This window comes from Eulemur rufifrons, chromosome 2, assembly GCF_041146395.1.
Source record: "Eulemur rufifrons isolate Redbay chromosome 2, OSU_ERuf_1, whole genome shotgun sequence".
In the NCBI taxonomy this organism is placed as follows: Eukaryota; Metazoa; Chordata; class Mammalia; order Primates; family Lemuridae; genus Eulemur; species Eulemur rufifrons.
The window spans coordinates 48,223,947-48,239,347 of record NC_090984.1 but is presented as its reverse complement, the minus strand read 5'-3'; the positions used below and the strand labels follow the sequence as shown (position 1 = coordinate 48,239,347).

Sequence of the window (15,401 nt, the reverse complement as noted above, 5' to 3'; positions counted from 1 at the left end):
TCCACCCTAAGGGCTCAGGAAGCTTCAGTACCATATTCTGTTCCCTCTTAATGTACACATGTACCAATTACTAACAATTTTGCTGGCACACAATTCTGTTAAAGGCAAGGAGTCCAGATACAAACTCCACCCTCTTTTTGTAAGACTACGTATCATTAAAGGATCATTAAAGGTCTTCAACTCAAAGACTCAGAGGTACTTATCTTTCAGACTAAATGTGCAAGAACCCAGAGAGTCACTAATCTCTCTAAGGCATAGCTAAGAACAGATCAAAAGATTTTTGAAAGGCATCAGAAACTCACAACTGAGGGGTCAAACTTAGTCCACTGGCCTGTTTTATTTTTAAAAATCCAGATTTCTCTTTAAAAACTAAAAGATTTTATAACAACAAGTTGGCATTTTCAAATGACAACTACTGGCTAGAGTTGAATGGGGTACACCCTTTTACATGGGGTACACATTCGGTTGGCCATTGTCTTCCACATTCCAGCAGTCTTGCACCTAGCCTGCTTTATTTATTTACAGTACCTCCCTAGATTCTGATTTAAGAATCTTTGCCTATATTTCACCAAGTGCTTCCAGCGTTTTCATTCTGGATGACTCATGCCAAATATAAATGAAACAACTGTATTTTCACAGCCACCACATGGCAAAGCTTAACCACCATAACCTCAGTATGGGGTCATACTCATCCTTAAAGCATTACAGCATTCATGACAAAGCAAAAATAACAGCTCCACAGAGTAATGTGGCAGCCAGAAGAGAAAATGGCCTGAGGCTGTGGCTCAGTATGGGACTGCAGAAAGAAAAAGGTCTATAGCTATCTCTTGTTAAGCCCTTTTTCTCCTTACCGATAGCAACAACAATCTCAGTCTCACCAATAGAAAAAGAAAAAAAGGGTACTCTCACATGAACAAGAGGAAAGATCTTTAAATATCTTAGTTCTAAATATAGAAATAGCTTTATCAGACTTAAAAAGTATTAATAAGAAAGCCTACGATCAATATAACACATTGCTAAATCCTTTATGCTGGAGTTTAATTTTAAGTTTTTTCTCTGTTGATAAATTATCTTTCCTACATTACTAGTAGCTTTGTATTAAACTCTAAATAGTGACCAACTCTAGTTACCTCACAACAGCCTCAGCAACAGCAGTAGATCCATTTTTTCTTTCGCCAGTTGCAGGCTCTGAATAAAAACAAATCAAGGAAAAAAAGGAAAGAGAAACAATTCAGTTAGTATCACACTTAAAAACCTTCACCCTGCTCTACTAGTATTTGCAACAAATAACAAAAAGAAATAGAAGTAAGACTAATAAATAAACAGAAAGATTTCTCGTAATTTTTTTTTTTTTGACACTGTATCACTATATTGCCCAGGGTAGAGTATGGTGGTGTCATCATAGCTCACTGCAACCTCCAATTCCTGGGCTCAAGTGATCCTCCTGCCTCAGCCTCCCCAGTATCTGGGACTTCCTGCACATGCCACCACACCCAGCTAATTTTTCTATTTTTTTTTTTTTTTTAATAGAGACAGGGTCTCACTATGTTGCTCAGGCTGGTCTCGTACTTCTGGCCTCAAGCAATCCTCCCACGTTGGGCTCCCAAAATGTTAGGATTACAGGCATGAGCCACCATACCTGGCCTCTTGTAATTTAATAGTACAAGCTTGTCTTCCACCAATCGAACTTCCTATAAAAGACTAATCAGTTTGGCTGGAAATACAACAGAATGAATTACAAAGCAGTAACATTTTTAAAATGAAAATTAGACTTCTACTGAACCCTAATTCATCTCTTCCCATACAAGAAGTAAAAAAAGTTATGTAATACAAAATTAAAGATTAAAATCATAAAAATTGAAAAAACAAATTAAAAATAAAAACTTTTAACAAAACATGTAGAAAAATATCTTAGGTTGATGCACAAATTTTAAATAGTGTACAGTTTTAAGAGCACTCACGTAAAGTGCTTTGGGACAGATATTTGAAAAATAAAACACATTTTTCAAGAACCTGTGGCAAAGGTGAAAGAATTAAAGGTAATGCTGAAAAAGAATCCCATATTCTCATAGCAAGGTCACTAATACCAAGGGATTAAAATTTATTCATCTACAATTTATTCTAGCCTTAGATAAAATAACCCTTAAATATTCTTAAACATTTCTAAACTATTCATAAACCAACATAATCTAAACAGTTCATCAAGGAGGCAGCTGAAATTCCGTGGTTAGCACCCTGGCTGTACAATAGAAACCTGGCTCACACCCTAGCTCCTACTTTACATATACTATATGTAAACTACTTTTTTTGTCTTAGTTTCCTCATCTCTAAGACACAGATAAAACAGGACCAACTTCATAGGTTTGTTGTGAGGATAAAATGACATAAGTAAAACTGTGAATACAGTGCCTGATACTATGCTCCTAGTATTAGGAAAAGTAGTAATATTTACTGATATGATCATCCTTAACACTTAGCTTCATTTAAGGTCTTCCTAATTGTAATTTCTGAATCAAAGGCAAAGTAAGATCCAAGGCTACCACATACTCTCTCTCTTGATAAGCCCTTATTTTATTCCATAAAAGATGACAGTAAGGATAGAGCAAGGTAATACTTTAATGTCTACTGAGGTTCCAAGATTCAAATGAGAAACCTGCACCAAGAAGCACAACAGCATTAAAGTTTTGGCACCAGACTGCCTGAGTTTGAACTCAGGCTACTCCACTTACTAGCTGTGTGACTCTAGGGTAGGTGCTCAACCTTCCTGTTTCTTCATCTATAAAAGGAGAATAACAATAGGATCTACTTCATAGGCCTGTTGTGAAATTTAATGAGCTGCACATATGAAATGCCCAGCGTATAGTAAGAGCTCAAAATATATTAGCTAAAATTACAATTATTTGGTCTCAGAGAAGGAGAACTTCCTTTATCAAGTCCACTTGCTTTGTGTGGTCTTTGAAAGCTTCCCCTCACAACTCTTTCAGGGCCTTGATTCACCAACTGTTTTCCCATTCCCTCATCTTTAATCTCTCTTTCTTTTGGATCCTTCCTATAAACTTACTCAGGCCTCTTTCAACCTAAAAATAAACAAATCCTCCCACAATCCTTCATTTCCCTCTAATTTGCCATATTTTCCCTTCCTTTCTCACATAAACTTCTCAAAACTAGAGAGTTTATTTGCTGCCTCTTCTTCATCTTTTCCCCATCTCTCCTCAACTACCTTCGGTATGACTCTTTCTAGAGTCACCAAACGGATCCTAATTGCCAAAGCCAATGTACCTTTTCAGACATATCTTACTAGACCTGCTCCTATGCCTAACATTGTTATCTTCTTGTAACTATCCTCCCCACAGGCTTCCATGTCTTCATACTACTCTCTCAGCTCTCCTCCTCTCTGAATGTTCCTTTACAGTCTCCTTTATGAGACTTCTTCCTCTTCTAATGCCCTTAAACAGCTTTTACAAGCTACCTAGTGGAAACATTGTAAGCTTTAGAGTTAGGTCTGACTCAAATTCCAGCTCTACCTCTTACCAATTATTGTGACCTTAGGCATATAACTTAAAAACTTCTCTTTGTCTTATCATCAATAAAATAGAAATATAGATAGCTACTCTGGAGCACTATTATGAAAATGAGATGATATAGTATATGTAAAGAGTCATTCTATATCCTCCCCCTTACTTCCATATTCAACTGGCCCCATGAATCTGTATCCTATTCCCTTCTCAAATTCATCCCCTTATCTCCATCCCTACTACAAATGACCTAACTTCTGGTTAAAGACTGGGTTGGGGCTGGGCACGGTGGCTCACGCCTGTAATCCTAGCACTCTGGGAGGCTGAGGCGGGTGGATCATTTGAGCTCAGGAGTTCAAAACCAGCCTGAGCAAGAGCGAGACCCCATCTCTACTAAAAATAGAAAGAAATAATCTGGACAACTAAAATACATATAGAAAAAATTAGTCGGGCATGGTGGCGCATGCCTGTAGTCCCAGCTACTCAGGAGGCTGAGGCAGGAGGATCGCTTGCGCCCAGGAGTTTGAGGTTGCTGTGAGCTAGGCTGACACCACGGCACTCTAGTCCAGGCAACAGAGTGAGACTCTGTCTCAAAAATAAATTAAAAAAAAAAAAAAGACTGGGTAGGGCCAGGTACAGTGGCTCACACCTGTAATCCTACCACTCTGGGAGGACACGGTGGAAGGGGTTAAGCTCAGGCGTTCAAGACCAGCCTGAGCAACAATGACACCCCATCTCTACTAAAAATAGAAAAAATTAGCCGGGCGTGGTGGTGTGCACCTATAGTCTCAGCTACTCAGGAGGCTGAGGCAGGATGATCACTTGAGCCCAGTAGTTTGAGGCTGCTGTGAGCCAGGCTGACACCATGACACTCTAGCCCAGGTGACAGAGCAAGACTCTGTCTCAAAAAAAAAAAAAGAAAGAAAAGAAAAAGAAAAAGACTGGGGAGTTTGCCAGGCAGAACAGGAAATGCAAGGAAAGGAACCATCATGCACAAAGGTTTGAAACACGCAGCTGAATGTTTCAAAATGATCATATCACTCCCCTGCCTAAAATTCTTCAGCTTCTCAGCATGATGGAAAGGGCCTTTCAGAATCTGGTCCCCACTTTACAATCACTTTATGTATCTTCTCTGTATTCTAGCCATATAACTAGCAAATTCATGTCAGAAAGAGTCAACATAAATCTACGTGAATCCACAATCCTAAATTTTCTACCATCTTCTGAACTCTTTCCAAATATGAAAACCAATTACTTTATATAGACACGGGTTTAATACAGAAATAAAAGCAGCAACATAGAAACTTTAAAATGGAGCATCTTCAGAAATATAACAGGGACTAGCCAAAAGCAAAGAATTAAATCTATGAGAATAAGACTTTACAAATATATTTATAATTATAAAAGTGTCAATCATTATAACTAGAATATAACCAACATTTCCCAGATGATCTGGAGCTATTAATTACCCAAGATTAACATAAAATAAAACTTACTTTCCAGGCTAAACTGCAAAGACTCTTCACTTGCCTCAGTCTCAGGACTAACCAGTTTCATTCTTAGACACAATTTATCATCTATTTCTGGGGCAGTCCCAGAATCCCCCTTTTCACTCCCAAGTATGGGATCATTGGTCTCCACCATGCTTTCAGACATGACATCACTGGCTGCTATGGTGCTTTCTGGATAGTTGCTAATACCTAAAAGAAGTGGGGCAGGGAGGAAGAAAGAAAGAACACTAAAATAAAAACATGAAAAATAGCAATTCAAGGTCATCAATATGCCTGCTTGGTTCCACAGCTCTGCAGAATTGAAGGGAGTTCCTACAATAGATCCTGTCATAAGTACCAACAACTACGAACTAGTATTGACACCTGGTCTTAAGAGGAGCAACAGGATTCAGTTCCACTTCTGCATCTGGACAAAGGATGCTGCATGAGCCCTCAGCCAACCCACATCTGCCAGCATCAGGCATAGGTAGCAGGAGACTCCAGACGGCATGACTGTTACCTCCCAGCACTGACTAGAGAAAACAAATAGGTTAATGTAGAAGACTACTGGCTGCTTCAGGGAAGGAGAATCTAAGTTTTCTTGTCCTGTCCAGCAGCAGACTGATTAATTAGCCAGGGTACTGAATAAATATTACTTCTACCCTACTTCCTGTTCCTTTCTTATAAAACAGCTTATACCACTTAGCACTCAGATTCTATTGCCTTGCATGTAATATGATAAAATCCTTATATTCTTTTTCTTCCTTCCCTCCACCCTTTCTTTACATCCTCTCATCACCTCTCATCTCCTGGTAGTAAAATCATGGAATCAGACACCAAGATTCTTCCTAAGACAAAAATCAACTTTATCAGGCAGGCACAACTCCTCAAATCTAAAATATCATTTGTGTAAAGAATGATATCTCAAAAATGCTGCCTTAAATATCATTACATTTTATTCACTCACCAATAGGAGTACTGTGTCTCTTGGGCTCCAATTTTAGGTGCCCAATAAGAGGTGGGGTTGCACCAGTCAATGGTGGAATAATATCACCTTCTTTAGGCAAAGTGAAATGAAATGGGGTTTCTGGAAAAAAAAAAAAAAAAAGAAAGAAAGAAAGAAAAACACAAAACAAAACAATGATAAACAAAAAACAAACCAAAAAAAGTATAAAATACACAAAAATAATGAGAACTACACGAAATATTTTAATTACTCTTTTCCTTTGCTCCCAAATTCTGTCTCATTCCCACCACCCTCACCAGGCCTCCCAAACAATTCCCTCCTATTATCTCTGATCTCTTCACAGCCAACAACTGAACTAACCCAAAGTAGACAACCAGAGGGCAGGCAAAGAGAGGAAGCCCAAAGATTGCAGGACCTGAAGAACATGGGGTCAAAAGGAACATAGGAACATCTGAGCTCCAAGACAGTACATTTGGGAATACCTAGCAATACAAAGTTAGACAGTTTCAAATACAGACAATGTAATTTTGTGCAATGCTAAATAACTCAAGGAGTTCATTTAGAAGTATTAGCAGTTGTAGGATTTGCCAAAGAAATGTCTGCTGTTAATATTTATAATTTACAATCTACTCAAAGAGGTGACCAAGCATCTCATGGGCCAAAGGACTTCAAAATACTCACTGGTTCTAACATAGAAATTTAAGGGTTTCATGGCTCAGCAGTACTAACCAGTATTCACTCTAGGTCAAAAAAGTAACGTTCATACCTAACTCTCTGCACAATAGTAAATACCACATATATTAGCGCCCCCAGTATACACATTTTGGTTAGTTGTTATTAAATTATCACAAACATAAAACATTTGTCAAGACATAAAACTGCTTTGTAACTAGGTACAAGTTCCAAATTTTTGTTGATCAGAATTAGCAAATTGCCAAAAATACATTTTCTGACTTCCTATAATCTCTTTTAATAAAATGGTACATTTAGGAGAAAGTAAGAATTGTGTCGGAATGTCCCTTAAACCTATTATATGATAATTTGTTCTTACTTTTCTGGGATGGCTCAAAATAACTATAATCTGGCACACTCAATCACTACTACTACTTTGCTGCTTCTTTTTTTTTTTTTTTTTTTAAGAGCCAGAGTCTCACTATGTTGCCCAGGCAGAAGTAGAGTATAATGGCTGTTCACAGGTGTGATCCCCCTAATGATCAGCATGGGAGTTTTGACCTGTTCCATTTCCAAGGAAATGCAGGCGGGTTCACCCCTCCTTAGGCAACCTGGTGGTCACCTGCTCCTGGGAGGTCACCATATTGATGCTGAACTTGGTGAAGACACTGGCATAGTGCACCATGGCCCAGAATTCCTGTAGGATCACTCAAGCAATCATCCTGCCTCAGCCTCCCAAATAGCTCATACTACAAGTGCATGCCACTGTGCCAGGAATAGGTGGTTTCGTTCATCTTCTATCCTTTATTTTCTTTAATATCAAGCACCCTGATACCCTTTCCCTTCAAAATCACAAATCAACAACGAAAAATCTCTTATATATACATGTAAGAGAAAATGAATTAGTAATCTGAGGGGATGAAAATAGAAAATGAAATGGTCTTTATAAATAAAGGATAAAAGTACATATGGTTGGCCATGCATGGAAAATCTTAACATCACATTTAACCGGCAAAGACTTACACCATAGTTACAGAAAGAAGAGAAATGGGTCGGATAGGTAAGCATTCATGCTTTATACGTTCCTTATAAAGCAAGTTCTTAAGCTAATAAAGAAATCAGAAGAGACATAGAAACTAACAAAAAAAAACTCACAAAGCCTCATACATTCCAGAGATACATTTTATAGAATTAAATGAAAGACCACCTGCACTGCTCTTGACAAGTACCATCCCTCATATTATAAGTGATCATCCAGACTTCTAAAAATATGTATGAAATCCTTAAGCAGATCTTTCTATGTGACATACTGTAATATGCAAATGTAATATACAAGCATTAATTACTGAAAATATTTCCCTGTAATAGGGTTTCCTTTGCACAGTACTATATAAAACCTACGAAAAGTAATTTTAGTACCATTTATCCAACTGTGTTACTATAACCTAATGGAGAATTGAGACTTTTACAGGGCCTAGGGGCAGCACTGCCACTACCTTCATCTTGTCTTCAAGGCCTCATTCCGGGATTATTAGAATAGCCTATCAATCTGCTTTCTCTCCCTGAAGTCTTCCTCTCTCCCCAACCCCCATTCTTTCTGCACACTGCAACCAAAGCAGCCTTCCTAGAAAACATGGCTTCGAACATGTTAGCTCCTGGTCAAAAAACGTTATGGTTTCCACAAGAAGACAAATTCCTAACCCTTTAGTCAGCATTCAATTAACTAGCAGCAGCCTACATTTACAGTCTTTAATTCTTCTTGTTCATAAAGCCTCTATTCAATGTTCTCCAACTGCTTTCTCATTTCTCTGTTTTTGTTCATTTATCTGAAAAACACCATTAATCTAGTCAAATTATTGCCAAATCCTGCAAAATACATTTATTGGAATATTTTATCCTTTTAAATTTACTGGAATTTTCCACATATTCAATTCTTCCTCTAACTTTTTTTTTTTTTTTTTTTGAGACAGCATCTCACTCTACTTGTCACCCAGGTAGAGTGCAATGGCATCATCATAGCTCACTGCAACCTCAAACTCCTGGGTTTAAGCGATCCTCCTGCCTCAGCCTCCAAAGTAGCTGGGACTACAAGCATACACCACCATGCCCAGCTAATTTTTCTGTTTTTAGTAGAGATAAGGGTCTTGCTCTTGCTCAGGCTGGTCTCGAACTCCTGAGCTCAAGCAATCCACCTGCCTTGGCCTCCCAGAGTGCTAGGATTACAGGCGTGAGCCAGGTGCCCAGCCTCTTTCTCTAACATTTAGCACTCCTACATTATTTAAATTATCAAGTCTCATTTTGTTTTCCCAGATTACCATGAGCTATCCTGTTGTATGTCACTATACCAACCAATGAAGGAGGATATGAATGAAGAAACAAAAGCAAACTTAATACCAATTGTCAAAACACCTGAGTGGGGAGTTTATCCTTAAGGACTTCACAGAATTCATTAGTCCAAAGCAATATTTAAAACTCTTAATGTCAGGAAGGTCTCTCCTAACTTTCTGTTACAGTTTAAAGCCCATTTTTCTTCTTTTCTTCTCAAAAGAAGAACTGGTCACCTCTAATATTTGATTAAAATCCATCTAATTAAAAATATAAGAATTTCTATTTCAGATGATACCATGCATAAACAGTCTACCCTGAGTCTGCCTCTGACATTAATTGCCAATCAGGATGACATTCCATCAAGTAAGCCAACAAAGGTTATAGCTAGAGCCCAAAATATATCTAGCTTTCCTAAATGTTATTGAACTATTACAGACTACCACTTCTGGGTTTAAAGACTTACTGAACTTGTTATGGTTTTCACATAATCAATCCACCATAAATTTGTTCTATGTTGAATAAAGTTGGGCTTCCAAGTACCACCTTTCTAAATTTGCTTTTTTCAGGTTTAAGAGGTATCCTTCACAAATTTTTGAAGGTCTCCAAACTATTAACAGCTATCTATAAGAGATATTTAGAGGGATTCTCCCCCTCCTTCTCTTCTCCCCTACTCCCTTCTCTCCTTACTCTCACTCTCTCTATTCCCAATTTCCACTTTCCTATATCTTTTAAATGTTTTTCAAAATTAAACATGTATTCTTTTATTTGAACCAATAAAGCTATTAACAAAAAATACAACAAAAGTGCCCGTCTAACTTTAGCATACAGAAATCTAATGAACCTGGGACTCACCCAATTCACAGCTTTCATTCTGTCTTTTCAGACTGAAGAACTATTACTTTTTCGGTTACTCTCATTTAAATTAATCTCTTAAAGTTCAGCAACTAAACAACTATATTTTAAGTATAGAATAATTTTTTTGCTGTTCTTTTTTTCAATGCTCTTGTGAATGATTTACTTTATTTTGGACTAATCCTCTAAGTTAAAAACTATTAATCTCCCTTCATGTTCTGATTTCCAGTTAAAATTATTTTAATTTCTTTAACTTCTCCTCATAAATAATATTTTTCCAGCTACTGTCTTCAACTGCTTTTTGTTGTTTGCCTAAGAACTAAAATCTTGAAGCAGAAAATCACTTACTAGAATTTTCAATAATCTGGATACCAGTAACCAGTAATACCAGTAAAATTATAAGTTTTACTATCCCAGTGTCTAGGATAAAAAAAAGCTCACTCTGACAATAGTGTAAACAAGAATTCCTGAATACTATTAAAATAATAAATAGTATCTCAATGTTTTAGAAGCTTCTTTTGCATACAAGTTTTAAGATAATTATTTATTTTTATTTATTTTTTTTTTTGAGACACACACTCTGTTGCCCAGGCTAGAGTGCAGTGGCATCATCATAGCTCAAGGCAACTTCAAACTCCTGGGCTCAAGTGATCCTTCTACCCCAGCCTCCTGAGTAGCTGGGACTACAGGTACAAACCACCATGCCCAGCTAATTTTTTTTATTTTTTGTACAGACAAGGGTCTTGCTATATTGCTCAGGCTGGTCTCAAAGTCCTGGCCTCAAGCAATCCTCCGGCCTCAAGCAATCCTCCTGCCTCAGCCTCCCAAAGTGCTAAGATTACAGGCATAAGCCACCATGCCCAGCAAAAGGGAGACCGTTAAGGTAATTAAAAAGTACTCCTAAGTAACTATAACAATCTACAAGCCCTGCTAGGTCATTAACAGCATTTAAATGTAATGAAATTATAAAAATACTCAATACTACAGAATTTTAGGTCATTCAGATAGTTCTTTACCAAAATCAGAGAAAATATATTATACAGAAGGAAAAAACACAGATCTGGGGATCAAGAGACTTAGGTTCTAGTCCCACCTCAACCACTAATTAGCCACATGACTTTAGAAAGAAGAGATTGAATCCAATAACCCCTAACTTCCTTTTTAGCTCTATCATTTCTTGTTCTGAGGAGGAAAAAACAAATCCTTACTATAAAACCTAATGAATAGGGGAAATTTTGAGAGTAAAAAGAAAGTACTGGTAATATTCACACTAGACAGTTGGTATAAATTGGGACTTTTCCAGGCAAACCAAAAGGTACGGTCACTCATACTAATAGATACAATGTTGCCCAAATACTGTTTTCTCATTTCCATATCCCTAGAAGCTTGTTTTCTTAAATTTTTATTTTAATTTTTTTGGTTTTGGAGTTTGTTTTGTTTTTATATTAACTCTAGGCATTTGGAAAGGTTGAATTCTTTTCAACTAATGTCATACATAATGCTCTAAAAATATTTTAGAAAGTAATCTATGTTCTTATGTTGAATTTCATAAAATAAGATAAAGAACAAGAACTAATATATTTTCCAGTTTAAGGTTTAAGATGTATATAGGTTGAACCAAATTTTAAAACTTTACTTAATGCCCATCAAGAGCAAACAACCAATAATAGCATACTTATTAAGAGAGTTCTGAGTGTGATTTTACTGCTTAGGGTAATCAAAGAAGATCCTTGTATTTCAAGGCAACTGTCAAAAAACATAGAGGAAGGTTGAGACCTAAATAGAAAAAACCAGACTGGCACAATTTCTAAATGTTTATATTGTCTATGCTATAAAGCTGATAAACCTCAAATGATCTATAATCCCACAAATAATTATAGATATAAAAAATACAATCCAAAATCTTAAATTTTTCAATTATCATTGGCTGTTCATAAACATAAAGCAAAGTTAATGTTAAGCCCTGACATAAATATGCCATTCTCTCCTCCCTTCCATTCCAAATCATAATTTGTCTGGAGACACAAAATAATGTACAATTCCACTCACCACTAGAACTTTCACAGAAGCTTTGTGAGGCATGGGTAGAGGCCTTCTCCAGCTGCTGAGCCTCTACATCTGGGCCTAGCTGCTTTGCATTAGCCATTTTTGAGTCTTCTGCTAATGAGTTATCTGTTTTCTCTTGAGGCTGGGGCTGCTGCATCTCCTGGTCAGGTCTCAGAGGATTATCTGCTCTCACTAAAGGCAAGGGACACTGTGGAGAATCTTCCCCTATAGGTTCCGTTTCTGTAATCACTGATTTCAGATCTCCTTCATATTCTATTCTCTTTTCTTCCTGGGTATCTAATCTATTCTCAGCACATGGATCTATTTCTGGAGCAATATCCTCCCACGACTGGGAATCTGAGCCTTTTTCCACTCCCTCCAAAGGTTCACAAGAAATATCAACTCTGGGAGATGGCTCTTTCACATCTACAATGACAACACTCGAGTCCTCTGAAGTAGCTTCTTCCCAAGCTTCCTGATCTTTATGTTCCAATTCTTGGTCAAGTACTGTTAGCTTTTGGGGGGAATCAATACTAATCACACTGGTTTCAACTTCCATAGCTTCTGGGCATTCTTGTTTTGGGATTTCCTTTTGAAGACACAACCCTTGGGACTGAGTTTCAGTCAGAGAGAGGTGTAATGGGACACTCTCCATATTTTCTTCTTTGGGCTCCTCTCCTTGAAAATCACAAGGAGTCTCAGGGATTTCTTCCACCTCAGATCCTGAAGACCCCTCCTCTGGATGGTGTTCTTTAATTTCCATAGCTTCCTCCTGATCTAATACACTAGAGAGTGCCTCTGACTGAGTAGCTGGAGAAGGAACTGCCTGACTCCCTGAATCACAAGTGAGATCAATACAAACGTCTTCTGCTACAGTTTCTTCTCTTTCTTTGCAACCAGAAGCTAAAATACTAATGTCATCTCTGGTCTCTGTGTCATCTCCCTTTGTTTTATCATCATTCTGACTCAGTTCTACTTGGCCATCCTGTGCTGGATTCATCAGGATACCATCATTTTCAGCAGGAACCAGCTTAGAATTGGGAACTGGAGACATGGGTTCAGTATCCTCAATCTGTGCGTTTTCTCCGTCTTCATCAATCCTATGAGAACTCAGGCTCTCCACCTTTGGGGACTGACTATACTCACTTGTAGAAAGCATCAATTTGCAAGACTCCCCTGTCAAAGATAACCCAAGATCCTCAGTGGAATTCTTTGGTTCAATCTCTGAAGTCTTAGAACACTCAACAGTCAAAGATGAACTATGCAAATCTCCACCTTTCTTCCCATCATTTGATTGTTCTTCCAAACTCGGCGATGGAATGAAAATATCCTAAGGAAGAATAAAAAGAGGAAAAATTATCATTTGTCCATAATCGTATTTCTTTTACATCTAATCTTTGGATTCATCTAAAATTTCTAAATCAGCTATTCAAGAATCAAAGAACTCTAGGACCATAATCTCAGAAACACAAAACTTATACTCACCAGTTTTTTCATCAACACAAGTCACTGTGTTTAGTGCTTTTCTCATGAAATTACTGATCTAGAATAAGCATAATCTAAACAAAAATTTAAAAGTACTAACTTACCCTTTTAAGAGTAGGAAGAAACTTAAATTTAACTGTACATCATCAAGCTACTAAAATCATGTCATATATATATGATGGACCCTGAATTACACAGGAATCTTTTGAACATATGCCTACATAGACAATTCAGTTCTCACAAAGTGGGCATACGTACTCATTTTACTTCTACTATTTCAAAATATGCTAGCATTCATAAAGCATATATTAAAATTTAAAGCTTACAATAATATTAGTCAACAGAGAAATGAAAATTAAAACCACAATTAAATACCATTACATACAACAAAAACAAACTTAAAATGGCTCCCCAAACCAATTATTGGTGAGGAGGTGGAACAACCACAACTCTCATACATTGCTGGTAGGAATGCAAATGTACAACCACTCTGGAAAATAGTATGGCAGTATCTTGTAAAGCTAAATATACATTACCATATGACCTAGAAATTTTACTTGTAGGCATTTACCCAAGAGAAATGAAAACATATGTTCACAGAAAGGTATGTATACAAATGATTACAGCAGTAATATTCACAAAAACCAAAAACCCAAATGTCTGTCAACTGGTGAATGGACAAGCAAATTGCAGACATACATATTATGGAATGCTACTCAATAATATAAATGGAATAAAATATTAATACATGCAACAATACAAACAAATCTCAAAATATGATAGGTCAAAGAGCACAAACACAAAAGACAATACATACTTTATGATTCCAATTATGTTAAATTCTTGAAAAACCAAAACTATAGTGACAGAAAACAGATGTGTGGTTGAGGGTGGGTGAGGGGAGCATTTTGAGGGGAGGGAGATCAAACCACAAAGGGTTATGAGGGAACTTTTTAGGGTGAGGGAACTGTTCTATACTTTGATAGTGGTGATGGTTTGTATATGATTACCAAAATTCATGAAACTATACACTTAAAATGGCAATTTTATTTTATGTAATGCCTTAATTTAAAAAAAAAGAAAAAAGAATACAAAACTTAGATATATTTTTATGTAAAAATTCACATTTAGTGTGTTACTTTGCCTAATATAAATGCTGTAAAACTCCAGATATAGCTGGTAAAGACATTCATTTAATTTGATTTTTTAAGAGAATGAAGAATCAAAATGAGTAGGCAAACATTCTGTATATTCCATAAATGCTGGTATTTCAATGTCTGGTATTATTGTTTATCTTATCAGATTATAACAATGGTCATAAATTTGAGCCTATTCATATACTCTCAGACAGGAGATCAATAATGGATCAACATTTCTAAATGGCAGTTTGGCAAAGCAAAATAGCCTTGAAATTCTATATACTCCTTAACCCAGTAATTCCATTTCTGGGAAATAAAGGAAGCACACAGAGATTTAGCTACAAAACTATTCACTGCTACATTATTTAGAATAGGAAACAATATGAAATATCTTAAATGTCTACTGACAGGAGAACCATTTAAAAATTATGATACATCTATATTATAGAATACTTTTTTTTTTTGAGACAGAGTCTCACTCTGTTGCCCAGGCTAGAGTGAGTGCCGTGGCGTCAGCCTAGCTCACAGCAACCTCAAACTCCTGAGCTCAAGCGATCCTCCTGTCTCAGCCTCCCGAGTAGCTGGGACTACAGGCATGTGCCACCATGCCCGGCTAATTTTTTCTATATATATTTTTAGCTGTCCATATAATTTCTTTCTATTTTTTAGTAGAGATGGGGTCTCGCTCTTGCTCAGGCTGGTCTCGAACTCCTGAGCTCAAACGATCCGCCCACCTCGGCCTCCCAGAGTGCTAGGATTACAGGCGTGAGCCACTGCGCCCGGCCTATAGAATACTTTATATCTACATAAAGTTATATTGTAGAAGAATATTAAAAGACATAGAAAACATTCAGGCTATGCATTAAATAGGAAAAGTTTCTATTTTACTAAAAAAATGTGAATATGT

General features: G+C 37.0%; 1 protein-coding gene across 3 annotated transcripts in view; it reads right to left on the bottom strand.

Annotated features, from left to right (window-relative positions):
• TP53BP1 (tumor protein p53 binding protein 1) overlaps positions 1-15,401 on the bottom strand; it is a 69,566-nt gene that overhangs the window by 27,706 nt on the left and 26,459 nt on the right. For all 3 annotated transcript variants that reach the window (XM_069484079.1, XM_069484087.1, XM_069484096.1), the window contains 4 exons: positions 11,874-13,200; positions 5,973-6,092; positions 5,012-5,215; positions 1,131-1,188 (listed from right to left, as the gene is read on the bottom strand). In XM_069484079.1, coding sequence (XP_069340180.1) covers positions 1,131-1,188; positions 5,012-5,215; positions 5,973-6,092; positions 11,874-13,200 — 1,709 coding nt within the window. The remainder of the gene's footprint in view (positions 1-1,130; positions 1,189-5,011; positions 5,216-5,972; positions 6,093-11,873; positions 13,201-15,401) is intronic.